This window comes from Squalius cephalus (genome assembly GCF_949319135.1).
Source record: "Squalius cephalus genome assembly, chromosome: 15".
NCBI lineage: Eukaryota > Metazoa > Chordata > Actinopteri > Cypriniformes > Leuciscidae > Squalius > Squalius cephalus.
Window position 1 is genome coordinate 23,124,051 of NC_137136.1, and position 27,410 is coordinate 23,151,460.

The following is a 27,410-nucleotide window of genomic DNA, read 5'->3' on the forward strand; positions in this document are numbered from 1 at the left end:
TCAAAGCAGCTAGGTAAGGGGAAATAGCTAACGTTACGATGTCCGAGGCGTCGTTCAGACAGCATGTTTTTCTCCACGTTTGCAGAATCATGGACAACCTGAGTATTCTGCTGCTTCTCATTCAAGTTAGTAACGAAACACGCTCTGTAGCGCTGTTTACAATCACAATATGTCGACCTTCATAAAGGGGGGTGCCCACAGTTATGTAGATATAAATGACTCATTCTAAGGTAATAAAAACATAACGGCCTTTATACACCTCTGAAAACATTGTTATGGATCTTATATTGCACTTCTGTCAATAGATCCTCAGAAATATTACACATTGCACCTTTAAGTGAACGTAAACAATTTAGAAAAAAAGCATGTGTAGCAGTGTATTGGACCTGTGCATTAGCTCTTAAAGTGACAGCAGCCTAATATTCCTGCTGCTGTCTGTGTTTTTAATGTTAATCAAACAACAAAAGAAAGAACAATCGCTCATTGCTCTTGACTGAATAACGTGTGCAAGTTTAATGTGGATTAATCTATGTTTCATAGCTGGTAAAAAGTATTTATGGCCGATAAAATAAAATAAAAAGTCACCGGCCATTGGCAGGTTTGCCAAAAAGTTAGTTTTAGGCCCTGCTTGTAGGTTTTCAAACCTCTTGATATTATAGACTGGCTATTTTAAAATTGAATTGATGATTTTGATATTTAAAAGCACAAACTGGTAAGAAAAGGCTGCTTCATCCATCTCTCCTATAATGTAGCAAAGATTATTCGATTTTTTTAAACACCTTTTTACAGAAGACTGCAAATTAACAGGTTTATAAGAATGATCACAACACTTCTGAGGTAATTTTGTGTTTATTTAAAGCACCTATAGAGATTGCTCACTCGAGATGTAATGTTAACAGTGATCTTTACAGAAAACAGGAAGCCAGAAGAGTGAAACTACAAGACAAAGGTCTTAAACGCAAAACCTAAATAACACTACTGCTATGAAAGTGACACTGACCAACAAGAAGCGTGTCGATGTTCACAAAAATGTGATTGTATAGGCTACATTCTAGAATCTGTTTTGTGCAAATCTAAGGATTTATACCTGCATGAGCCACACTTTATGCTCTCACAGATCACGGGATCCATCACAGTATAACTTGAATAAGTGCGTAACCAGGGGGTTTATACTACATTTACACAACAAACAGTTCCTCTCGAGCAGGTTTTGTACATCCGTCGTCATCTCCTATGTTAAATCACAGTTCAGATCATAGTAACAAAGAGGACAGAAGAATGAACATCGCAAGTGAATTTTTCCAACAACAGACCAAGAGACACAACAACATTCGATTAATAAACCACTTGGACACTACAGTAGCACTCTAATACTCCACTCACATTTCTAGAGGTTAGTGTGTTAGGAAGAGCTTCACATTGGGCTGTGGATTCACACACTTTGAAAACACGGTATGTCAAACAGTAAACTTATGCCACAGTGTTTGTGTATGTGTAAAGCTGCCAGGAGGTACAGTAGGATTCACTGCTACATATTTCCCTCTCACTGCTCGTCTTCGCCATGCCAGGTCAGCTTGTCCTCGTAAAAGCGGATTACCATCTGGGGCCACCTTTTACTGGCCTCCCTAGCTGACAGTAAAGCTACCTCATCTGTGTTTTTCCTGCGATGAAAGAAAGAAATAATGATCAGTGTTAATGGACAAATGCAGCAAATTAAAAGCACATAATCACCGGCTGCAGATTAGTGGCAACAGAATTGTAAACTACGCCATCTTTTTGCTGTGAGGGTGTTTTTGATCTTCATCTCTATTTGTGTGTTGAAGAAGAGCATGGACATGAAAGGAAAGGAATTCCTTGGTATCAGTATTAACTTTAAGCAGAGCAGCATTGTTATTGTTAACTAAAACTAAAAGGATTAAAGATGGTTTACGTTAAATTAAAGTTGAAATAAAACTGAATTTATAAATTAGACCAACTTAAACTTGGCAAATAAAATAAAACAAAGTCGATTAATTTAGGTTAAATATAGATATTTAATATAAAACCCAAAAACTAATAAAAAATGCTAAATCAAAATCACTAAAACCTAAACTATTATATAATAGTATTTCATACTAAACACTGAAAGAGTATGGTCACAATATTATTTTAGTATTACTGAGATAATATACGTTTTATACTTTTGAATTAGATTTTATTTTTGTATTGTATTTGTTGCACCTGACAACAATGTGCTTCTATTCTAATCATTTCTAAACAATTTTCCAATTAAGGAAATGTGGTGATAAACATAAAAGCTAAGTTAATATTGAGGCGTGTATCGATGCATGATCCGAGTTAAAGATTTCAATGCACTGATTACATTATTTAATACTAAAGATTGTCGTTACAACATCTAAAAAACGTTTGTGATTTACAGTGCATTTAAAATGAACAAAGCAGTGTGGAATAACACGAATCTCCACAAATGGTCCAGTGTAGAAATATTACCACTTGATGAGAAACATGATCTCTCCTTGTTGGTCTGTGCATCCGATGATGCAGTCAGGTTCTGGGTGGCTGGATTGTCCTGCTGGGATCTCAGCGCTGTGATCGCCAACCTCCTCATTGCCTCTCTCAATGAGTTCTTCCTGAAGCCGCTGGTGAGCCTGCATGATTCCAGACACTGAACTAAACTATCATAAAGCCTGACAAGGTTTTGGAAATAACTAAAACTCAATACTAAAGGTGTGCAATCCTGGTCCTGGAGAGCCACCCTTCTGCTGAGATTAGCTCCACCCTGTTCCAACAATCCTGATGACCTTGATTAGCTGGTTTAGGTGTGTTTAATAGGGTTGGAGCTAAAAACTGCAGGAAGGCGGCCCTCCAGATACAGGATTGGACTTCACTGCTTTATACACAAAATACAACAACATTATTATTTAGCAGTTTATCTAATGCAATTAAATGTATTGATATTCAGGAATTTTCAGTAACACCTGTAGGAGTGAAAGTGAACGGCACACTAACCGTATCAGCGTCTAGCTCGGTTAACTCTTGTTTGGGCTGGAACTCATGGTCTAGAGATTGACACCCCTCTTGATCTGTCTCTCCTGAGACGGTTAGGTTTCTGAGAAACTCCTCTATCAGCTCAGGACAATCCATGTTGTCCTCTGGCTCCCAGGTATTCTCTGCACTGATAGAAGGACTACAGACATGTCATATACTGGTAGATATATTAAATAACATTTTGACACACACAGGCAACTTTGTCCCAGACACTCACTCTGTGAAGCCTTTCCACTTTAGATAGTATTCAACTTTTCCATCGTTGACTCTTCTGCGGATGATTTTTTCCACAGCAAACTCTTGGACAACGGTTGTCTCTTCTGCTTTCCTGTTTTTCACATTCTGCTTTTTCCTCATGATTTCCTATAAAAACACAGCTAGCATTTAATAATATTTCCAAAGGCTTACGTATTTCAAAATCTATTATAAAGCATTTATATTAAGTTTAGCAGACATATAACTAATCATAAAATAGGATAATTTGACATGAAGAGACTTTTTAAGGAAATTGGTTAGTGACGATGATTTGGTTTTTGATAGGCCCAGAATATCACAAATACTAAACTTACATTTATACATAGAATTGTTGTTTAACAATAAAGTCGGAGGAATTTTTAAATAATTTTCCACTTGATACTTATGTATTTGTTTTCTGTTGCTGTATCAAGCGATGTTGCATCTGACATGAAGGAATACAAGGAATTCCTTAAATAAACAATGGCAACAATACGTCGCTGCCGGTGAAAATACCGCAATATGTATGACGTCTAATTTCCAACTAGCTAAACTTTCACAGTCACTGACCAAGCAGGTTAATATTATGAATGGTTGTTTTGTTGTATTTAATTATATTCATTCTACGCCACTGGTATGAATTTGATAAGTGCGCGTGCCCACCTGCCGAAGCCTCACGCGCAGTTCACGCGCTATTCTTTTATTCCCACTGCTGGTGATTAATGCTCGTGCAAATGATCAGTCTCTGTACAAACAACGCGGTGCATCCACACGGAAGATCACAGTGCTGTTCAGTAATCTAGCATCGCTTACTATGTCGCCTTCACGATCATGGCTTTACTGTTGTGTTTACATAACTTTTCATGAATGAGTCAAATTAAACATGGCCGATTGGGAGAAGGGGAGGAAGTGGTTTCAAAGGGAAGAGGTCAGTTCAGGAAACCGGGGGAGGAATCCTTAAAGGCGCATCCCGAGACGAGAGCAAGACCTGGCTGAATTTCTCTTCCCTACTCTTTAGGGAAGGGTTTAATCTGACACTAGATAATGCAGCGCAAAACGCCCTTAGAATCGGCTACTGTAACATATTTTGATTACGACGAGTTGCACTCATATTGGCAACAGTTGCAGTTTTTAATGCCAGATGATTTTGTTAGTTAAAAAAGAACGTTAATGATTTATTGCATATATAGAAACTTTTGCGTCTCGGTTTAGAAAGATGTAGATAGGGAAAATACCTTGTGTTGTGTTGACGTCACAATCGTAATGTAGTCGAAGGACACTGGAGGGCGCATGCGCCACTCATTATGTGCATTTATAAAACCCTTACTGTCTATAAAACCCAGCTCGAGTTCAGTGATTCATGGTTTATCCGTGTAAAATCTCATTAGAAGACACTGAAAATATCTCTTAAATGATTCTTACTTTAGAATTAAAGTAAGGCCCACTTTTAGGGCCAAATAATAATTCTATTAGTTTTATACTACACTTTATTATTATTATTGTTGTTATTTTACTTGTCTTATCTAGACTATAGTTCTAGCCTATATAAAATATATATAAATATATAATCAGGGTACAACTGCATTATGGCTCAAATTATCATATGGATATAGAATATTAGTATTAATTAGTATATTTAAATGGACTAACCAGTTCTATCATCGCAAATTCTATGTTGATTTGTTTTGGAATAATTGTATTTTTACTGTTAAAATAGTGTAAAATAGCACATTATTGCGTCAAATTACTATAAATACACTTTAATGCAAAACAAATTTAATAATAATGTAATTAATAACGATGGTAATATTAATGGAGGATTGCATCTAAACCTGTCTGCACGGGGTAGTTGAGCGAGCTTTAAGTTATAATACGGAGCTCTTTACTTTAGGACGCTTTCATGTAACTGACCATTGGTTTCTGTGTAGAACTTAAGCTCCTCCTATTTTCGAATTGATTGACAGGTTTCCACCTTCCAATCAGAGAGAAGGTTGAATCGGATTGGTTGAGTTTTTCACCCAATCGCATTAAAGATTTAAAATGAAAGAAATAGGCCTATTTGGTTGTGTACCTTCCGCAACAAAAGTTTTTCCTTTATAGCTTTTACTAGCATTTTCCTATATTTTACCTTCATTACTTTTTCATTGACTTAATATTTAATATATTAAAATTGTAAAATGAAGACATAAAATCTGGACGTTTTAAAATTAAAACATTGTATTTGATGTTAAACCCTGCCACTTCTTAGTGGGCCCACAAGAGGTCGCTATTATCCATCCATAAATCTCTTGGCATCGCCATTTTCAGTGGTTGTTTTGGTCCTCATAAAAAGTTTTATTTTTACGAGATAACTTATAAAACGTTTCATTACATGTGTTAATGTGTATTTAACATTTGCTCCGTTTACTTTATACTTTCTTATTAACTTTATATCTCCTTTGACATTATGTGCAATTTATAGCTTCAAGACTCTTGTTCAAAAGCAAGTTTTGGTGAGGTTGCACGAAATCAAGGCAAGTTCTTAAGGATTAAAACTCTTTCTTTTAAATTCATCACTGCACATAAAAACATGCATTTTATAATGTATTGCATATTAAACCATTATATGTAAAACCTCAAATTTGTCAATTAGACCTGCAACATGTAGCTTAGAATGATACGAATTTGAAAAATGCTTCATGTCATATAAACATCAGTTTGAATTATTAATTCAGAATACATCTTTAGTAATTTCATCATGCATAATGTTTTATTTTTCTTTATGTTGAACAAAAATGTACATTCCATGTATAGGAGGAGCTCTGTTATTCAGCTGATGGCCCGGGCCCATAATGGTTGACAGATGGGCTATAGAACGAGAGTTCTGTGTTTTAAGGAAACTCACAGATTTCCCTTTCTCTCTCTTTTTCTCACTCTCTCTCTCTCTCTCTACTCACAGTCCAGTCCTCCAGTCTGCTCTCCATCTCCAGCAGTGACAGTCCTGAGTGGGCCATATGTGAATACGTTCATTAATGCAGCCATGGCTCCTGTCAGGGTTGAAATGTGTCCAGATGGAGGGACCCCACTGTGCAGGCCTGGCCAGCACTCGAGAGCTGATGTGTGGGGTGGGGAACCGCTCTAACTGGACTCTTTCTCTGCATGCGGGTTGCCGAGTTTTGGCACGCCACCGTCCCTCGGCTCAGGTTACAGGTACGCTCGTGCCGGCCGTGTCAGACATGTTGTTTTTTTGTGGCTTGTCAACCCCATGAACCCTGAACAGATTAGTTTGAGTTCAATTTAATGAAAGTGTTCTGTGGAGCTTAATTCATCGAGCAGTTTGTTAAAGGGTCAGCTGATTTACACCAAGGAATCCGAAAGGCTGACATTAAATATGGTCCCTTCATCTGTGCATCTCGCAGCTGATACTGACCAGATTTTCTATCACCAAAGTATTCTCTGTTATTTCTGTAATTTAGTCCTGATGGACAGTAAAAAAAAAAAAAATCCTTTTGTAAAAATCTGATTAAACCAGCTCATTGTGAACCATCTTAAAATTAAATAACTGAATTGAACAATCAATAATATAATTACTAATATTAATTCACATTTATTTTAAATTTATTTCTATTTTGTAAATCAGCACTTTATGTGAACTCAATAAAAAATTAAATTACTAAAATATTATCATTTTTTAACACTTAAATCATTTTATTTGAACATATAATATTTTTGTTATTACTTAGGCTATTATTGCTCTCAAATTAGGCACACAATAAATCAATAACCCCCCCCCCCCCCCCTCCCCCCAAAAAAACTTAAATCCCACGAAAATTAATTTGTACTTTTTAAGGGTTCATCCAAATTTATTTACATTTTTAAAAAAAATGCATTGTGTAAATCAACACTTTATGTGAATCACATTTTTCTTAACACAGGAATAAGGTATCTTTCAACTTATTCAAACAAATATTGTTATTACTGATTATTGGCTCGCTTCTACTTTAGCTTATATCCATTCTATCCAGTTACTTCTTTCATTTATTTATTCTCAATTTCATGCGGTTGAACGAGCCTTGAATTCAGCTTTTCGTTGCTAACTCACTATTGTGGATGTGATTCAACCTCAACACATGTCAAATTCCACCACGGAAGAATCAGAGAATCGGGCGAGCCGGGGAATCTCACTGAAAGCGCCTCGCAGTCTTTCCCAGCAGTGTGTTTGTTAAAACTGTGGGTTCTGTATGTTTTACCGGGTATATCTCGCTCTCTGCCTCTCCATATCAGCACTCAGATCACCATTATCAGCAAAGTGTCGGCTACACTCAGAGCAGTCATCTGTCATTCTCCTTCTTTTGCTTTGAAAAGCCCAAACCTGACACCGGCTGACAGCCTCTGTTGTTTACCCAACTAGAGGGACACGGGCGATTGTTCAGAGAACATGACACGGCATACTGGGCGGCAATATGGCGGACGGCTGGGCCCCCTCATCAGCCGGCTCTCAGCACCTCCGTCAAGTCTCCAAACCCAACAGAGTATCAGATTCACAGGCCCATATTTAAGCAATCTGAGGTTCACATGATGATTTGGGTAAGGGACTGGGGGATTGAGCCAGGGAATTGAAACTGACATTCTGCTGGGGGAGAGACGGAGGAGTTGAGGAAAGACCACCTGGGTAACCTTTCATAGAGCTGTCCTCTGGTGCCAAAACACCCTGGAATAATATTCTCCCTCTCGCTCCGTTTCACAAGTCTTGTACTAAGTGCTAAAACAGTGCCAAAACTTGTGAACGTCTTCAGTTTGATTAAGATGATTCAGATTGTTCAACAACAAACTTCTAATTGTATAATCCTACTAACTCTACAGCATTATTCTTCATTTGTTTACAACTGCATTTTTTCAGTAAACACCAAATCCCTGTACAGATTTTATGAAAGCACAAAAAAAGGACTTTGGGTGTTACATGTTGTGAAATATTATTTCTAAACCTAAAAATCCAGCTAAAACGTTTCATGAAAAAAACATTCCATATATTTTTGTTTGCTAGGGTGTTATTGTGTAAAAAAATGTGACAAGGGATAGTTCACTCAAAAGATGTTACAAAGTAAACCCGTATAAGATGGCAAAACTATAAAAAAAAAAATTTAAGTTAAGAAATTCAAAGTTTAAGCAGAACTTATATTTTTATTTACTCTTAACTTAAAATATTTGAGTAAGCTTATTCATACATTTCACTTAAAATTATCATTATAATCTCAACTTTATTTTTTTAGCAGTGGAAACTTGGCTAGCTTTAACTAGTTAATTCAATAAATGCTAACTTGCTAATTGGTAACACAATGCTTTGATAGCATTTGCACAGCATAGCAATTGCTGAATGAGTACAGCGTTATAGAACATTTAATATGTACCTCTTCTCAAACTAAGCTCATGCTCCACTTGTCACTAAGATAGGAACCCCCCAAAAACCCAACATAACAGAAACTCTTCTAAATGAACATAGCAAAACACACCTAAATCTCCCATTTTACTCAAAAAACATTATATAACACTTAATTTTAGCATTCACTCTCCCTTTCGAGTGCCATGACAAAGCATTCTGCATGGGAAATAGAAATCCTAGCCCAGTTTCAGTTCATTTTAAATTTGTCTAAATTAAAAGAAGGCACTTAAAACTTACTTAAAATGTGTCAGTTTTGTGAACTCAAAAGTAAATGTAAGTTATAAATACTTATAAAAGTTAATTTGATTGAACTCATTTGTTTAATTTAAGTTTGCCCTACTGTTTAATTTAAGTTTGACCAACATTTTAATTGCAATATCTTCTTTTTTGGTTTCATGGAAGAAAGGAAGTCATACAGTTTTGGAACGACATGAGGGTGAGTAAATGATGACAGAATTGTCCTTTTTGAGTCAACTATCCCTTTAATATTCTCTCCATTTGTATATGTGTGTGAGTATGAGTGTTCTGAGAGAATTGTCTTTTGGAGAAGAGAAATGCCTCCTTGGCTTGCACGAATGTGTGCAGAATGGCAACAATGAGAGATTGTTGATATAGTGAAGTCTTATAAAGGCTTCGTGGTCATTGCGAGTCATTACGGGGACTGCGGGTGCCTTTACATACATGAATGGGGGAATTCCAGTCCGCTCTGCCCGCAACAACAGACTTTGTGGGAATCGGCAGCTGTCCCACTCTCTCTATTTTGATGCCTCTCTCTCTTAGGTTCTCAGTTCCTTAATATATATATATATATATATATATATATATATATATATATATATATATATATATATATATATATATATATATATATATATATATATATATATAAAATAGTGTGTGTGTGTGTGTGTGATGGAGGCTTTTGAGAGAGTGAGCAGACATCCTGTGTGTGACAGGGATCACTTTCAGCAGAACACTACACTCATTTCCCTCCTCCAGCCCACACACAATCCTTTCATTCACTCCAATTAAGACTGAACACTGCGTGTGTGTTTCTGTATCTAAAAAGAGAAAGATTCAGGTGTGTTAGTTCCAGTTTATTTCTTTATTTCCAGTTTAGATATCTCGGGAAGATCAGGGAAGCAAAAAGCTGCAAACAATTAACTGCAACTATGGAATCATGTCTAATTAGGATCGAATAATAAATAGGCTTATCAATTTAAAAGGGAGAAAACACTGTATATTTTCTTGTGTATGTCATGTGTCCAATCAACCTCTGTGTTTTGGCACAAATTCGTCTGTCACTTGGTAGAAGCTTGATAAATTAAGCAGAAGTCAAGATGGAGAGTTTGCATGACTTCATCCTTGAAAACCATGAACAAAACTATGCAAGATAAAAGAAATACGGGTCTATAATAAATACGGGTTCACTTGCAATCAGAATCACAAACCACAATTTTTCATGCAAATGATTGTCTTAAAGCATGAAACCATTCAACCAAATACTCAACATTATGCATTTACTAGTTAGTTTTCCTATTCAGTAAATGTTATTTTAATAGTATTGTGAATTGTTGGGCATACAACTACTTTTATAAATGTTTGGTTTTAAGGGGATTTTTGTTGACTTTTTCAAGATGAACAATGTTGGCACTGTATTTTCCAGTGTAAAATCTGTGTCACAACTGAACGAGGACGTAATACTTTTATTCAGCAAGGACGCATTAAATTGATCAAAAATATCAGTAAAGACGTTTATAATATTACAAAAGTCTTATATTTCAAGACCAACTGTGTTCAACATTGATAATAATAAAATATATTATTTATTAATAATAAATATTAATAAAAAATGATTGTATATTCGACTGATTTCTGATGATGATGCTGAAAATGCAGCTTTGCATCACAGGAATAAATTACATTTTAAAATATATTATAATAGAAAACAGCTATTTTATAATATTGAACAATTTAATATTTCACAAGTCACATCTCATAAGTAACTAAGATCCTTACATCCTTCAGGTAATGCTAAATAGAATAAGGTTTGGAAGGGGGAAAAAAAAGTGAACAGAATCAGTGAAAAAGAAAAGTACAGCTATTGTCCACCTATTACGTTTTCTCCAAGAGTTCTTCATAAAAGCCAGTGATTACTTTCGTTGCTCTGCTTTTGAAACCAGAATCTGTCTGTGGTGGTTTGAGCCGTGTGTAACACAGTCCAGCAGGCGACATGTTGACCTGTGACTCTTGACAGGATATGCCATGAGAGGTAACAAGAGCGGTGGATATGCCTCAGGCCACGTAGAGCCCGAGCTCTCACATGCATTATTCAAAGGCCCGCCTCAGGGGACAGCAGCACTAATGGTCTCCATGAGAATGTACCTGATAGCAGGACTGTGGTCAGTTCATTTAGCATCACGGCACCTCTGGCATCACAGCTTCATGACAACATACATGGCTCAGATTGCTCAGCCGGGAACAGCGCTGTGAGAGTGAAGTTTAAGTAACGGTTCTGTGGTGGAATAAAAGTCATGAGTAAATGTAGTATTTTCTATTATGATGAAGTAGACATTTGAAGTCTACATTTGAAGAAATAAAGAAAAGGAAAAACAAGTATGCCAATATTTTACAAAATTGTCTTGGACGCCTGCATATATATATATTCTTTTTTTTTCTTTTTTTTCTTTATATTTGAAAGCTTGACCAATTTTTGAATGGTTCAAAGTAGTGATAGACTGATTTTTACCAAATTAACTGATTAATAGAAGTGTTAACTAAAAATGTAACTATAAAATGTAGTTATATACAGGGTGCAGGTACATTTTTTGGTCTGGTTCTCAAGGGAGCACCTGGAGATTCTGTTTGGCACTTACACTTTACGAGACACACTTATCCTACAAGCTGCCTAAATCTAAAATTACACTATTTGTTCACTGTAGAAATTAAAGGGATACTTCACCGATTAGCATTAAGCTTTGTATCAGTAGAAACCCGGTAGTGTTTTCGAATGACCGAGCTTCCCTCCCTCATGTCCCCCTGAGACGAGAGATTTCTGTATTGTGTGTCTGGAAAAAAACCTCCGATGACGCAAAAATCGTCATTTTGTTTAATCGGAGGCTATTTTGGCCAGAGGCTAGAGACTACAGCCAGTAGTAGGAGCTCGTTCCGCATGTTTTCAACCCGCCCATAGAGGGTGATCTCACGATAAAACAGCGTCTTTTCAGTTTCGAGTCAACTAGTAGCCTAGTTGTATCATTTCTTCCGATACTGCCCTCTGTACCGGTAGGCGTGGCTTGGGAGTGGCCTCGTAGGGCAGCGAAACAAGTGCATTCTGGGAGTTGTTGTCTTTCATCCACATGAGCCAAAAATACATTTTCTGGCTTTTCTCAGTCTAGAAGGCACCAACTTCTAAAATAATTTCACAATTCTACTATGACACATCCGGTTTCTTTCTCAACTTCCCTCCACGTTTTTATATATATATATTAAAAATATAAAAGAAATGTGTGTGTATATATATATATATATATATATATATATATATATATATAATATATATAATATATATATATATACATTTTTGATGCTTTTATTTCATTTTGAGCTTGAGAAACCTAGTCATCACTTACTTTCATTGTATGTAAAAGATATGTGTCAACATTCTGCTACAGAAGACAGAAAACTCCATACAGCTTTGGAACAACAAAAGCTATATATATATATATATATATATATATATATATATATATATATATATATATATATATAGATATATATATATATATAGATATATATATATTGGCCAGCCAAACACATACCGAATCTATCTGAATTTTTTCAAACAATTATTTGGCATCAGATTTTTTTTAAATCGCTTATATGCTTTTTTTTTGCTTTTTTTTTTTTACTTTATCATGAATCCTTTACCTAATATTATTTATTTATTTATTTATTTATTTATTTATTTATTTATTTATTTTTTTTTTATTTTTTATTATTATTATATTTTATGTAATGTGTTTTCATCATTAAAAAAAAAAAAAATATATATATATATATAGACGTATTCAGAGATGGGCATAAATACATGGAAATGTATTTAAAATACAAATACAAAATACTGTGTGAAAAAATGTATTTAAATACAAATACAGTATTTTGTATTTTGAAAATACACAAAATACATGTGAAATTGGCCATCCAGTGCAGGTACAGGCCACAGTGATTGAAGAAACTACATAGGCCTACTGACTTTTCATTCCTAACCTCATCTCTTTCTTTCTTTCTTTCTTTCTTTCTTTCTGGCAATTACAAATAAACTTATGCAAAATAGCAGCCATTTATATAGGCTACTTATTTCTGGTTACAATGTAGTCTATTACTTGTGGTGAACACTATTAAAAAATTCATACTGTATGTAAAACTGTGGGAACCTTTTCTGCTATCTAGCAAAGAATATGGATGGGCGATATGACCAAAATCTCAATTTTACTTCACAGTAACAATATCATGGTTTCACAATTCTCAATATCAGTTTTGATTCCACAGCATAAACTGAATATCAAACTCTTTTTGAGTTTTTTTTAAATTATTATTATTATTATTTTGCAGGTAGTCCAATGCTTTTTAAGTAATTTTATGTTTATTTTATGTAAAGTTTATTTGTTTCTATAAGTTTATTAAAATTAGAAAGTGTATCTAAAATTTAAAATTAGAATTAATTTAGAATCATTTGACACTATTTACCACTTTTTGATTATTATTTTTTATGTACAATAAAACTAAAAGCTGAAGATTTTTGTGGTGTATCATTCATCAGTGATTGTTTTTCCACTCCAACGGTCCAATAATTCCTGCCCACTAAAAGCTGCACGGATACATTTGCTTACCCCACAAATAGGCCCATCTATGTAAACGATTTAGAAAAAGTTCCATCAATTCACACTTTATATCATCGCTATGACATGTAGTGTCATATCACCCAGCCCTAACATGCAGTAATGCTTTAAACACATTTGACAAGCTAGTTGATAAAAATCAACAACCGGTCAAGACTGATTGGCTTACGCTATTTTCCCACTTGTCTGTGCTCTTTTATTCTTTCAAGTTAACTGAAGTGAATAATGCAATATTTTAACTTAAATCAACAAGTAGAATTGATCATGACATTCTCACCTTATAAAAAAAAAGAAAAGAAAAAGATCGCTGATCCAATGCTGAGCTAGTGAATGTCTGAACTAGTTGATGCACAAAATCAGTACCCTGATAAAGAGGTTGACTGGCAAAAAGTATTTTATGTATTTTGAAAATACAAAAATACTCATCTTAATACAAATTACATTTGATTTTTTTCAAAGGCTTTAAAATTCAAAATAGCATTTTGTATTTCAAATACGTATTTTAAATACATGTATCTGAAATACTGCCCATCCCTCGACATATAAGCCTCTTTCAAAAATAAATAGTCGTTTTTTCTAAATTCAGACTGCACAATGCCAAATCCGCATTGCCATCATAAAGCCAAACATAACTGCAGTTTTATACTGTTAATGTCTTTTAACACTAATATAAATATATCTGATAGAGTTGTGAGAAAGGAGATAGTATGGTTTGTTTGTGTTTGTTGAGTGTGTGTTTGTGTATATGTGGCTTTAGCGTGCGGGCTGGAAAGCGGCACTCCGTCTCACTCCAACAGGTGTTGATCTCACGGCAGGCCCTGACAGGAAGTTTCCGCAGCTTTCCACCAAACCCATTGGAGTGCACATCAGCCTGACGGATGGATGAATGACACCAATGAAAAAGGAGCGCTATCCTCCGGGCAACCCGCTCAGGATGAGTGACAGGGTGCAGGCGGGAGAAAAGACTGTCTTTGAACCTGAAAAAACTCTTTTTCCTCCCTCTCTCAAATCTTTTCTCCCCCTTTTCTCTTCTTCAAGGTGCAGATTCCCCCCAAACTCTGGCCGATCCACTCTTTTCTCTATGCTGGCGTTTTGTTTCGGCTGGCTAAGGGTGTGTGTGTGTGTGTGGTGGGCAGTGCAGGGTGTGAGGCGTGTTAAATGCTCTCCTTTCAGAGGCAGAATGTGTCAGTCAGCTCACAGGCCCTGTTTTGTTTGGAGCTGTCAACCCTTCTGGAAGAGGGAGAGGAAAAACCGGGGGAGTGAAGAAGGAGAGAGAGAAATCCGAGGGCAAGCGGAGAGGGACGTGTGGGTGTAGGGAGAGAGACAGCTGGGAGGCCTACAGGAGAGCCTGACCTCACCTCAAGAGCAAAGGGTCACTGGCAGGCCACGCACAACTATTCCACAAAGCTGAAATGAGTTATTGAATACTCGGCACACAGCAGAATAATTCATACAGCATTCAGCTAAGAGTGAATTATATGGGAAGTATAGTAACTGACATAAAGGTGTTTAGAGAAATGTCATCAATTCTGTTACCTTCATGTTGTTCCAAAGCTGTTTGGAGTTTTCTGTCTTTTGTAGCAGAATGTTGACGCGTATCTTTTACATACTATGAAAGGAAGTGATGACTAGGTTTCTCAAGCTCAAAATGAAAAAAAAGATTCATCTGACTTTATTCTAAATGGCTTTGCTGGAGGAAAATATCAAAATTTAAATTGATACTTGCGTGCCATGCCAGGTTACGTGTCATAATTTGAAAAGGTCATTATACATGATGCCTCTTGTGTGTTTCGTCGTAACAAATCATGATGCCTTTAGAGGACGTATAGAGGAATATAGCGCACAAGCCATCTGGACCACTTTCATAACTGCCTGATGCTTTTTGTCTTTTTTTTTTTTTTTTACTGTGACAGCCCCTAATCGCCATTCACTTTCACTGTATATATATATAAAAAAAAAAAAAAATGTGACATCTCATTTTGTTGTCTATGGCAGAAAAAAAATCCTATAATTTTGGTATGAGTGAACGATGAGAGAATTTATATTTTTGAGTAAATTATTCCTTGGTTAATAGTAGATCAGAAGCATTAGCAATGAATATTACTTTCTGAGAAACTGTATATAAAAATTAAACATTTCATGCACTGGGATGTGTAACAAATATGTGTGTGTGTGTGTGTGTGTGTGTGTGTGTGTGTGTGTGTGTGTATTAGTGCTGTTAATCGCATCTAACAAACGTTTATGCTGTGTGTGTGTGTATATATATACTGTAGATACACACATATATTATGTAAACAAAAACTTTTCACGATTAATCGATTTGACAGCATACATATATGCATATACATAGCCTATAACAAATAATTGACGCAGATGCATATCATCGACAAATAGAATTGCAAAAATTGTGTTTTCTGGATACTCACCTCATCTGCCATTGGTTGGCCAGATAGTCCTGCCCCCAACCATTGGTTGAGCTAATGTTGCCATGTCAGGCTGTTGATGCTCAAACAAAACAAGAAGAAAATGTTCACAAAATCACAAAACGGATCCACAGTGTTTGCATTTTGGGGGTTACAACCTATGAATGTCTTACCATTGTCTCTAAACTGGGAAAGGAGAAGGTATTTTAATCAAAATGTTACTTTACCTTAAAGTAAATATCATATTAACATTTACTTGTAAACCTCCCATACGCAGTTCTCATGCCTTTGTTGGGCTCATTAGTGAGTTAGCGAGACGCCACATTCCCATCAGATTGTTTGTTTTGTGGTGACTTTCTTTTGTACCAGGACCTCCTCCACTCTGGTTGGAGAGTTTCTTTTGAGGACTGCCAATCACAGGCAGGAGAATGAGGGATCACTGACAGATAAGAGGCACAGGGTGGAAGGTGAGGGTCAGGCTAGTAACAGAGGACAGAGTGACAGAAAGAGAGACCGAGAAGAAGAGAAGCAAAAAACGAAATTCCTCCAGATTTCGCCAGTCCATTTCTTATTTTTCATCACCATGTCCACGGTGGTTTTAAACTGAGGATCTGGTGAGAGGGTTTGCTGACATACCTTCTCTCACTGGGAGAGGGACAGACTGGTATGCATCTGCTCTGGCTCCGTGCCCCACTGAGTGTCAGCGTGCAGATGGAAGTGGTTATTTGTAATAATAAACCCTGGGAATGGGAGAGATGTGTGCCCTCACAGCCTGAGACATGCGTGACTCTGAAGCTCAAACACCACTGAGGACAACACAGCCCGATCTGAACCAAAGAGCTTGCTTCCACTTTTGAATAGCCTACTCTTTTTGAGGTTCTATTCAGAATGAGGCTTTGTGCATATAGCCTTTTTTATTATTTTGCTTCCACTTTGTTACATTCTCAATAAATGCATTAAGATTCAATGACTATTTTACTGTCCAGATCTACTTATTCAAAAATAAATTAAAAATGCAATTCACATACAAAGATTTGAATACACATCTTTAAGAAAGAGAATTGTTTCATTGCTGAATTAAATTTAATTCGAATATTTTTAGGTGGCATAAAGTCAAACAGTGTGATGCAACTGTCCTGATGACTTAAAGGGTTAGTTCACCCAAAAAAATAAAATTATCCCATAATTTCCTAAGTGTATATATGACATTCTTCTTTCAGCCAAACATAATCGGAGTTATATTTAAAAAAAAAATCATGGCCCTTACAAGCTTTATATGGGAGTGAATAACTTCAAAGATTTTGAAGCCCAAAAAATCGCATCCATCCATCATAAAAGTAATCCATACGACTCCAGGGGGTTAATACAGGCCTTCTGAAGTAAAGCGTTTTTGTAAGAAAAATATCCAAAATTGTAACTTTATAAACTGTAATCACTAGTTTCCGGTAATGTCCGTTCATGAGAGAGTCGAGTGGGTGAAAGAAGAAAGTCATATGATATACACCTAGTATGGCTTGAGGGTGAGTAAATTATTGGATAATTTTCATTTTTGGGTGAACTATCCCTTTAAGGAAGAAAAAAGCCTTAAAAATATAAAAGCTCATGAAGTTTTCTTTGAAAAAATATTTTTTTGAAAAACTGCTTATTATTTGAAAAACTTTTGCCCACCAAATCAAGATCATGTAATAATAATAATAATAATGATACGTATATTTTATATAGCGCCTTTCAGGAAACTCAAGGTCGCTTTACAATAAAGTACAAATAAACATGACATGAAACAATACAAATAAATTGAGATGGATAACATAATAGTGGTACATAAACGTAGAAATCAGATCATAGAGTCAGGGAAACAAGTAGCAAAAAGATATAAGGTGGGTTTTGAAATAGTGTAATGTATTGTGATTAATATTAAAAACATGAGAAAAAAGATCAATGCATGATCAATAAAAATCATACATTATACATGACTAAGGTTATGTGTGAAGGTCAGTAAGTATCTTAAAATATTGATAATTTAACCTTTTTATGAAATTGCAAGGTTAGTTCATGTTGTAAAACGTCATGTTGTGCGACTCCCCAAATATTTGTTTGGCCTTTTAGTGGATAGGACAGTGGAGATTGACAGGAAAGCGTTGGGTTGAGAGAGGGGAACGGGATCAGCAAAGGACCTCGAGTTGGATTTGTGTGCTAACCAGTAGGACATCAGCCCCGACATGAATTAAAGTCTTAAATAATTCAAATGATATTTTGCTTAAATATATACTTAAAACTTTTTTTTTAAATGGATAAGACTCAAATGAATTCAAGGTACAAGGAAAATATATTATTACTTTTTATTTGATGGTCACACCACATGACATTTTTAGAGTCAGTGAATTTAAACTTTTCTTCATAATTGTTTAAAAAAAAAAAAAAAAAATACATAAAACTATATACTAAGACTGCATTTCTAAGCTCTTAGCATAGTTTTTCTTATTGACCATAGATTTCTATTGTTTTTTGTTTGTTTTTTGTACTTTTAAACCTGTAGTTCACTTGCAGCCTTTGAATTCCTGTGACATAAATATTATGACAACTATTTTGTTGGTTCTGTCAGATGACTTTGCACTGATTTTGATGCTGTATTCGTTTCTGAAAGGTGGAAGCTCAGCAAATGATGCTCAAGCTTTTTCCTGCCAATCACACTGAGGTTCACTATAAGGTCTCTTTAATTAGCTGTAATTCCAGAGTCTTTAAACTGTCACTGTGATATTTTGAATAAAAAACATCGCCTGCTCCAAACAGAATTTATTACTGTACACAACCCAGAGGCCAGAGGCAATATTTTGCATGAAATGATTCAAGTATTTCTTCACTTGCCGGGAATAATTTACGTCAAGAAGCGCATGGTGGGACCACACTCGGGGACAGGACCTGAGTGAGCTCTTTTACGAGCTGAACGTCGACAACATGTCAACCTTTTCCCTCCACAAATAAATATTGCGCAAATGTCAGAAAAACTCGATATTTACGCTCAGCCCATGAAAAACACACAAACATTATTTTTTCAAAAACGACATGCTTAAACTCTCATTGCCCTCACAGTGAAAACAAGGCAGGATAGGGGGATGGTGAAACATGCTGTAACTTTTAGTTTTGTGTTTTGAAATAACATCACATTTCTAGGCGAAAACTCCAGCAACATGTGTTTAGCACATTGTATATCATCATAAGCTACTTCCTTTGAGTGAATGCTAAATCGCATCTTAAGCGATTCAATCCAAAAGCGACCAACCCTTTCATTTGCCTTTGTGTTGATGTCATTATCACTTTATCCCCTTTCACAGAATTCTGGTTAATTAACTTCTGTCCTGTCTGCCTTGTTGATTGGCTACTTAAGGACTCAAAGTCTTCGCACTCTTGTCAATATCTTGAGCTCAGAGCTCTGATTGGCTCTTCTTTTGTTAACGAGCTGGTCGGTGCGCTGACAGCCATGACAGCGATGTGGCATGATGTCTTTGTATGGTGAGAGAGGAGTGCGGTCCAGCCAGCTCACGCTGTCACTCCGCAGCTGCTGACTGTCTCCGGGTGGATCGCTTCGTGCCCCATCCCCTCGAACACTGTCTGTTGACCTTCCCGGCTCGGGGCTCTGTTTCTCTCTCACAGCTGTGCGCTTTGAACCCGAAATCGGTGTGTTAGAAGCAATCAGGGCCAAGCTCTGTTTTCAGTTCTTTTACCCTTAGGCCTCACAAGCTGTTCTGTGTGATCAGGCTTTTGGGCAATGAGATTGGATATGCTGGTCAAGAATTAGAGAAACAGTCATTATTCAGGCTGCTTGTGGTTTGGCTACAGACAGAAAGACTTCACGGGCTGCTCTTCTCTCTCCGGCAATCATTACTGTGTCTTTAAAGATGAGAAATGTCTATGTTCAGAGTTAGTTTCAAATGTCTTCCTGTGTGAAATGTTATAAATGGTTGTGTTCTTTTTGCTTGATTTATAATCATGCAGAGCTGTTAAAGGGTTTCATGTTCTCATATAGCTCTATTTAATTTAAAACAAAGAACTGATCTTATGCTGGTGAATTGCTTTGACAGTCAGCTTTTTGACAGCTTTAACAAGCTGAAAAATGTAGATTAAGTTAGCTGGTGTGTATTTTGGAACATTGTGGAAAGTTTCTAACTGGTCCAAGCTGGTCATTGGCTGGTAGACCATAATGGACCAGCAACAAACCAACTACCAGTTTGTCTTTGCTGACCTAAGCTGGTTATATTAGCTAGTCTAAACCAATGGTTCTCAATCCCACTCTAGTTATTTGCTGGTCTAAGATGGTCATTAACTGATCTAACTGGATATTTACTGGTCCAGGCTGGTTATAGCTGGTCCAAGATGGCCATTGGCTGGTCATATGCTGGTCCAAATTAGTTATAAAGGGCTTAACTCACTAACTTACCATATAACTCGTGGTACTGAAGCAGTTAACCAATCACAACATACTGGTCCAGCCGACCAATCAGAGCAGATTGCAATTTTCAGAAGGAGGGGCTCATAGAGACCAGCACTAAACAGATTCTTACTGACAGACTGGGAATAGAGATCACTTTTAAGCATGAAAACCTGTTCCAGTAGACCCCAAAAACAAAATCTAATTTTTGAAAAGGCCATAATATTGGTACATAGCTGGTACAAGCTGGTCATTAGCTAGTCTAAATTGATCATTAAGTGGTCCAAGCTAGTCATTAGCTGTTGTAAACTATCTTGTTCAAGTTAGTCATTAGTCCAAGATGATCATTTGCTGCTCCAAGCTGGTTATGCATTGATCTAAACTGGTCATTAGCTTCTCCAAGCTGGTTATAAGCTGATCTAAACTGGTCATTAGCTGGTTCAAGTTGGTCATCGGCTGGTCCAAGCTGGTTATTACATGCTTCAAGAAAGTCATTAGCCCCTTTCACACAGCAATCCTGGTAAATTATTGTAAAATTGCCAGAATGACTTTACCAGTAAATACAAAAATATGCTGTTTACACAAGCAACGCCGTTCTGGCTTTTTACCGGTAAGAGAACATTCACACATCAGCTCCAAAATACCGGTAAATTCAGTGATGTCAGTCATTGGAAGTGATCTTTAAACGTCACGCCATTGTCTTCATCCGGAAGAGGAGAAGCGCTTTAGTTTCACTATCTGTTCAATTTGACAACATTTTTTGACGTCTGGGTGAAAGGCATAAGAAGATGATCAAACAGAACGCGTTTTAGCTCGTAAAGACACGCGACATGCATAATAGTAACCAACTGCAGTGCCGCAACGCTGATGAATGGAAAAGAAGGCAGGGTCTCGAGTGCGACATGTTGAAAAAGCTGTGAGACGTGGCGCAATGGTCAAAGATGATCTCATCTTGCGCATATTTAAATAGAAAAACAATTAAAAAGATTACTGTAAACACCACTAAGTAATCACATCATCTCCATAAGAACTTTATGATTGGCCAAAAGCTCGTCAGCGCGTTCTGACGTTGTACGTGATCATACTGGTAATCTTCATTCCGTGTTCACAGCAGTACCGGTAATTTACTGGTAATGTTACAAACTTCCCTTACTGGTAAATTACCGGAACCAGTTTACCGGTATTTTTGAAAAGGTCCTGTTTACACATGATCTCTTACCGGTAATTTACCGGTAATTTTTCAGTAAAGACTGTGTGTGAAAGGGGCTGTTAAGCTGTTCAATAGCTGGTCCAGACTTTTCATTTGTTGGTCCAAGTTGGTCATTTGCTAGTCTAAGCTATCTGACAAGCACTTTTTCAAAAACTAGCTTGACTACCTTAACATGGCGTTATAGGCTTTAATGTTGTTGTTGTTGTTATTGCCTACCTACCAGCTAATGACCAGCATGGATCAGCTGGAAAACACTTTCCACATTCCAAAACACAGCTAACACCATCTTACACTGGATTTTCCAGCAATATATCAACTGTGAATGCTGCAGTTGTTTAGTCCTCTTTCTGCTTCCAGTCTTGCTACTATGGTAATCCACCACTTTACCTCTTAAAATAAACAATGAATAGGGGGAAATTGAAATATTTTTTCTAAAGATTCTCTATAGAATGCATGTCAAATCGGGTCTCTGCTAAAACTAATACAAGCATTCATCTGGCACCCATTTGTCTCAAGCACATGACAAAACCACAGCGCCATGTTTTTTCTCTGACAGTCCCTCCTCTGACTCACTAATTGAACGAGACAGCCGTCGGCTGCAGGCCATTCCTTCTCTCATGCGTTTTGAGAAAACTTTCCGTCCTCACGACTGCTTCCAGCAATATGGCAGGACTCCAGTCATCACATTGTCAATGGATAGTCTTACTTTTACTCTTTCTGGAGCCTGTAAACAAACAAGCCAACAATAATAACAGTTCAACAGTCCATGGAACAATTCAACATCTGTAAAATCCCATCAGAGATAAAACTAATCAGGAGTAAATCTGTTTCAAGTAGATTTAGGGAACAAAACAACACTGGATATGTAATCAAGTGATGTGTAGCAATGTGGAAATCTCAGTCTGGAACAAAGTGCTTCCTCTTTTTGACTATACCTTTGAAGTCGAAACAATTGTTTTGTTTTTCTTTTAAACTGCATCTGATTGGTTTACTCATAAATACGTCAAGCAATCAGTGTGAATGACACATGAACACTCTCGCACAGTAGAGCCAAAACTGTTATATGTTCCACTTGTCAGCCTCTGCTTGAACACAGCGTCTCAAGAAACTGGCAGATATTTTCTTGGCCCTACAATATTTGCAATTCAGAGAATATGACCTTACTCTGAGATGGAAAGGTTGCTGGGGATGAAAATTTGTCTACATGTTAAGATTGCCACTGAGTTCTCAAAGCCGCAGCCTTTGGTCTCCCCGACCAGCTGTCTGGAACTGACAAAACCAGAAATGGATTTACATTGTCCATACTCCAGACTGTCTTTGTCAATTTGGGGGCCATCAAGAGGCAATCTGGAAACTGTTAGTCAGTGAGTCCTTGCAGTAATTGCTTGCAGCTGAGAATTCAGTCCTGTGTGAGTTGAAGTGAGGGGGTTGGGGAGAGGGAAACCTGAGATGTAACAAGTGCAATTGATCCTTTTCTGAATTCCCTCTGTGAGGAGCCACATTTGGGCTCCACACAGCTCAGGAAACAGGCTTTCTGGAAAGGAAATGAAGCAGTCGCACAGACGGACTTCTGTTTTTGTTCAAACGCGCAAATACATCGAGCACAGAGAAGAAATCAAATGTAAGGATTTAGGATGTCCTGATCAAACGTACACAGTAAATACCCAGCAGTCTTCTAAAACACTTCCACAAACACACACACGCTCAGATGGTCCTGGTTAACGCTGAGACTTAGGGGCTCCTGCACTTTGTTTCCCCTGTGTGTTCTAGTAAACAGCATGCCAGTATGTTTGATTAAGGCCGCACGCTGGAGAGTGCAGGTTTTGAGGACACAGTAGGGGTCTGGGCTCTCTCGGGTGCCTCTGTGTGTTTACTCTGATTGTTTTTAAGGTCAGAGAAAGAGAGCAGAGAAACATGTAGAGAGCTCAGGCATCAACGCTCCTTTGCCCACAGCCAGCAGAATGCATTGTGCTGAAGGAAATATGGAAATATGTCTGGTATCTTGCAATGATTTTTTCCCCCTAAAATAAATAAATAAGCACACTTGAAAAACAAAATCCTGTTATATACTGTAAAAAACCCGACAGCTGTGTTTGCTAGAAATTCACTGTAATGAAATTCAGCATCATAATTTCATAAACTGTCATCAAATTACAATAATATGTCAGCCTCCTGAGATATGCTTTGTACTTAAAATATACTGATGATACATGTGGCCACACAATGACACTAAAGGTTACTTAAAATGGGTCTTTATTAATAATAACTATCAGTTACTAACACCAACATAAAACTTTAGGGTAACACATAATGTAAATAATGTAACAGATAACAAAAATAAGTATAAAAATGTACATAAAATAAAAATGTCTAAAAAATGATTTTTTACAATAAGTTCATATGGTGACTCATCAATTTTACCAACAACATATACAATTTAATATTTTTTAACAAATAATAGGCCTACATGTATATTTTCTAAATATAATATAGATTTCGGTAGATACGGTTACCATGAGAATGGTTTCACTGAGTGGGTCTCAAGCTCCACTTTTAGTGTCTAAGCAATTTAAAAAAAAACTGTAAGTTAGAAATTAAAGTAAAGTAATTATTAAATAAATAAAATAATGCAATATTTTATTAATAATGCAATCCAAAAATGCATACACCGTTTTTTTCTAGATATCTAAACAGAAGAGTCATAAGAAAGAAGACAGAGAAAGAAAGAAGTGAAAAGAGGTGAAGGGAGTCCTCTTGACATTTGAATGAAGGCATCATTCTTTTGATACACAGCCCTCTCTCTCTCTCTCTCTCTCTCTCTTTGCTCTGTGTTGGAGGTCAGATAAGTGTATTGTAGGGAGGATTTGACGACGAATGCCTCACATGGTTCACTAATGTAAATAACGCTGCTCTATCCACACATTCTCCAGCCTCTGCACCTCGCATGAATCACTCTGAATCTCCAGCGTAATCTCCCACTGCGGGCACAATCACCCCATCCCTGCGACTGCACATCTTTCAGATCTTCCCAGTGGAGGAGGAGGAGGACATGCTTTAGGTTGCCTAGATGCCGCTCAGATCTTGTCCTTGTTTGTCCAGCAAAGTGAGTTATATGTTGATGTCCATTTGACAAAAAAAGGGGTTGCTGGGGTGAGCCCTTAATCATAGACACATCAGTTGAGGAGTGGAGGTCCTCCCTTACCAGAGGAAGACTCGTCTTTTTTGTCCTTTCTCCCTCCATTTCCTTGTCAGGCAAAGAGATGATGAAATGCAAGTGAAATGCTTTCAGTTCAAAGTAATGTTTGGATGAAGCCTCAGTTCATGATAAAAAAGACAGTGCAGATGGAATTTAGAAGTGTACAATTGCAGAGGAAGAGGACATTTTTTAGAAAACTTCCAAACCATTCTTTTGTTTACAGTATTCCAATTGCTTGGCTTTGTGCTTTATTGTACAATTACAAAGCAGAGTGAATGCAGACTCTTTTGTCGAATTTGTCCAGTTAAAATATCTGAAAATCATTTAAAATTAATTGAACTTTTCGAATATTTCGAGTTCAGAACAAGTTAGGCTCAATCAATTTGCAGAATGTTTATAACAACAAGATATAATTTCATTTTCTTTCTTTTATAGAAGTGAAGTGAATAGAAGGGAATGAGGCCACTGTTTGGAGGATTTTAACGTAGAAATGTGAAGCTTCTAATTTTACAATACTTGTTCTGTTAAAACTTGTGTATCATTTAAGCTGTAAAGCTATTTAAATCATAATGTTTACAGTCATTTTAGGGTTTAAGGTGTTACATTGTCATGTTGCATTGCAACAAAGTTCTAAAAATGGACATAACTGTACACATAAAGAGGTTAGTAAGCAATAGTTTAACACTAAAATCATGTTAACGCATGTTTTGTGACTACACTTTTGAAACAATGAGCATTTTAACATCAATTTCCATTGTAGTGCCTCAGTGTAACACAGACTTTTTTAAAGTAGAGCAAGTGGAAATTAATTTTTGTGGTAATCAACATTATAATGCATGCCAATGGAGCTTAACTTGAACTGAGCCCATATTCCTTTAATTAGTCTTTTTTTTTATTTTACTTGTGTCAGTGTCAAACAAATCTTTTCTTGCAGATGGTCTTCTAATGTTCCTTATTCAGAGTTATTTGGCAACACTAGTACATTGCAGCATGGAATAGAAATGCTGGCTTTTCATGCACGGTTATAGTCTGATTTTTCTTGAGGCTGGAGGCCTCTGAGCGTCTTGTTTGATCCGACACATGAACTACTAAAACATTTTGTCTCTTCTCTGTCCAAATGTTAGCACAGGGACAGCCATATGTTAGACCCAGATAAATCAGCCTTATTGAGTGGCCAGTCTCACAAACCAATACAGATTAGAGCATTAGAGAACTAATGAGGCTGCTGGGAGCCGAGGGCCGCTTCATGTTACCTTGAACTGAGACTCTGTGTGAAACACAAAACAGACATGCTTTTGCGTTGAAAACAGTACGGCAGCTGCTGGCGGAAATCAAACACAACAGCTCGCTCTTTTGTGGTGAGTTCACTCTAATCCAAATGGTGCTTTTTTACCTCCTCTGAAAGCATTACTGTGGGGACAACGCAAGAATAAAGCTGGACGCTGACTCGTTCGCCGACGTACATGTATGTTATTCAAAGCTTATGTTTCATACAAGGTCCATTTTTCTTTACAGCTTCCACAGTGGTAATTCTATCAGGCTTTGTCAAAATGTTCTCTCTTCACACATCAGTTATTATGCACATGGTGAATACGGCGCTCAGCTTATGTTTGTCTGTGAAGTATGTAGATCAATACGTAAAATGCATTAGGGTCATTAAGTGCCCTTTGTTTTCTGACCTTGTTAAAATATTCATAAACAGCAGAAAGATTGTCTTCCACAGACGACAGGAAACAGACCATCACCGGACCCCGGGTCTATATCTGGCCAATCACTGTCCATAGCTTGAGCTTTTATACGGCCCATTGGACATCTGCAGACTGTGAGACTCCTTGGCTTTTATGCCCTTTACTTTCTCTTTGTGTTTTTCCTCCAAATGGCTTTATTCCTATGACAAGCAACACTTTATAGCCAAATCAAGTCACATAGTGCTTACAATACAGATTGTTTCAAAGCAGTTTTACATTAATTTGTAAAGCTATTTAAATCATCATTTTTACAGTCATTTTAGGGTTTAAGGTGTTACATTGTCATGTTGCATTGAAACAAAGTTCTAAAAATGGACATAACTGTACACATAAAGAGGTTAGTAAGCAATAGTTTAACACTAAAATCATGTTAACGCATGTTTTGTGACTATACTTTTGCCGTCCATTTGAAACAATCTACATTGTTAAAAGCGCTATATAAATGAAGATGACTTGACTTGACTTGACTCAATTAATAAACAGGAAAATAACAGTGGTAATGGTGTAAAATTAATACGTTTTGAAACAAATTCAACTGTAAAGCAGCTCAATGGAAGGTAATAGTGTCATTATTCAACTCAATTTAGTTCAGTGTTGTTTCAATTAACTGTCAATTGTTGAATCAATGTTGATTCATTCAGTTCAATATCGGAGTCAATGCTGCATAAGTTAGTGTCATTATTCATAATTCAGTTCCAATGTTTTTAAAGGTAAATAAGTGCTCGATTCTTGACTTTTTGCATAACAGAGTGTTATAGAGCTTTAAATAGTAAGAAAACGTGATGCCGGTCTGACTGCTAATGCG

The 27,410-nt window shown here is 36.7% G+C and overlaps 2 protein-coding genes across 3 annotated transcripts in view; one reads left to right on the forward strand and one right to left on the reverse strand.

The window, feature by feature from the left end:
- Positions 1-836: 836 nt before the first annotated feature.
- Positions 837-4,204, reverse strand: cbx3b (chromobox homolog 3b). Of its 2 annotated transcripts, none has more exons than XM_079894917.1 (5): positions 3,946-4,204; positions 3,266-3,411; positions 3,010-3,175; positions 2,491-2,648; positions 837-1,661 (listed from the first exon to the last, which is right to left on the reverse strand). In XM_079894917.1, exons 2-5 carry the CDS (start codon positions 3,403-3,405, stop codon positions 1,544-1,546), a joined length of 582 nt encoding a protein of 193 aa, XP_079751043.1. In that variant the 5' UTR covers positions 3,406-3,411; positions 3,946-4,204; the 3' UTR covers positions 837-1,543. The 2 variants fall into 2 exon arrangements, with proteins under 2 accessions (XP_079751043.1, XP_079751042.1); XM_079894916.1 differs by having other exon boundaries at positions 3,010-3,187.
- The window catches only part of spmip4 (sperm microtubule inner protein 4), a 69,089-nt gene continuing 44,807 nt past the window's right edge, over positions 3,129-27,410 (forward strand). The window contains exons 1-3 of the mRNA XM_079894919.1: positions 3,129-3,208; positions 6,221-6,471; positions 9,104-9,137. The gene's annotated coding sequence lies outside the window, so the exon portion shown is untranslated. The remainder of the gene's footprint in view (positions 3,209-6,220; positions 6,472-9,103; positions 9,138-27,410) is intronic.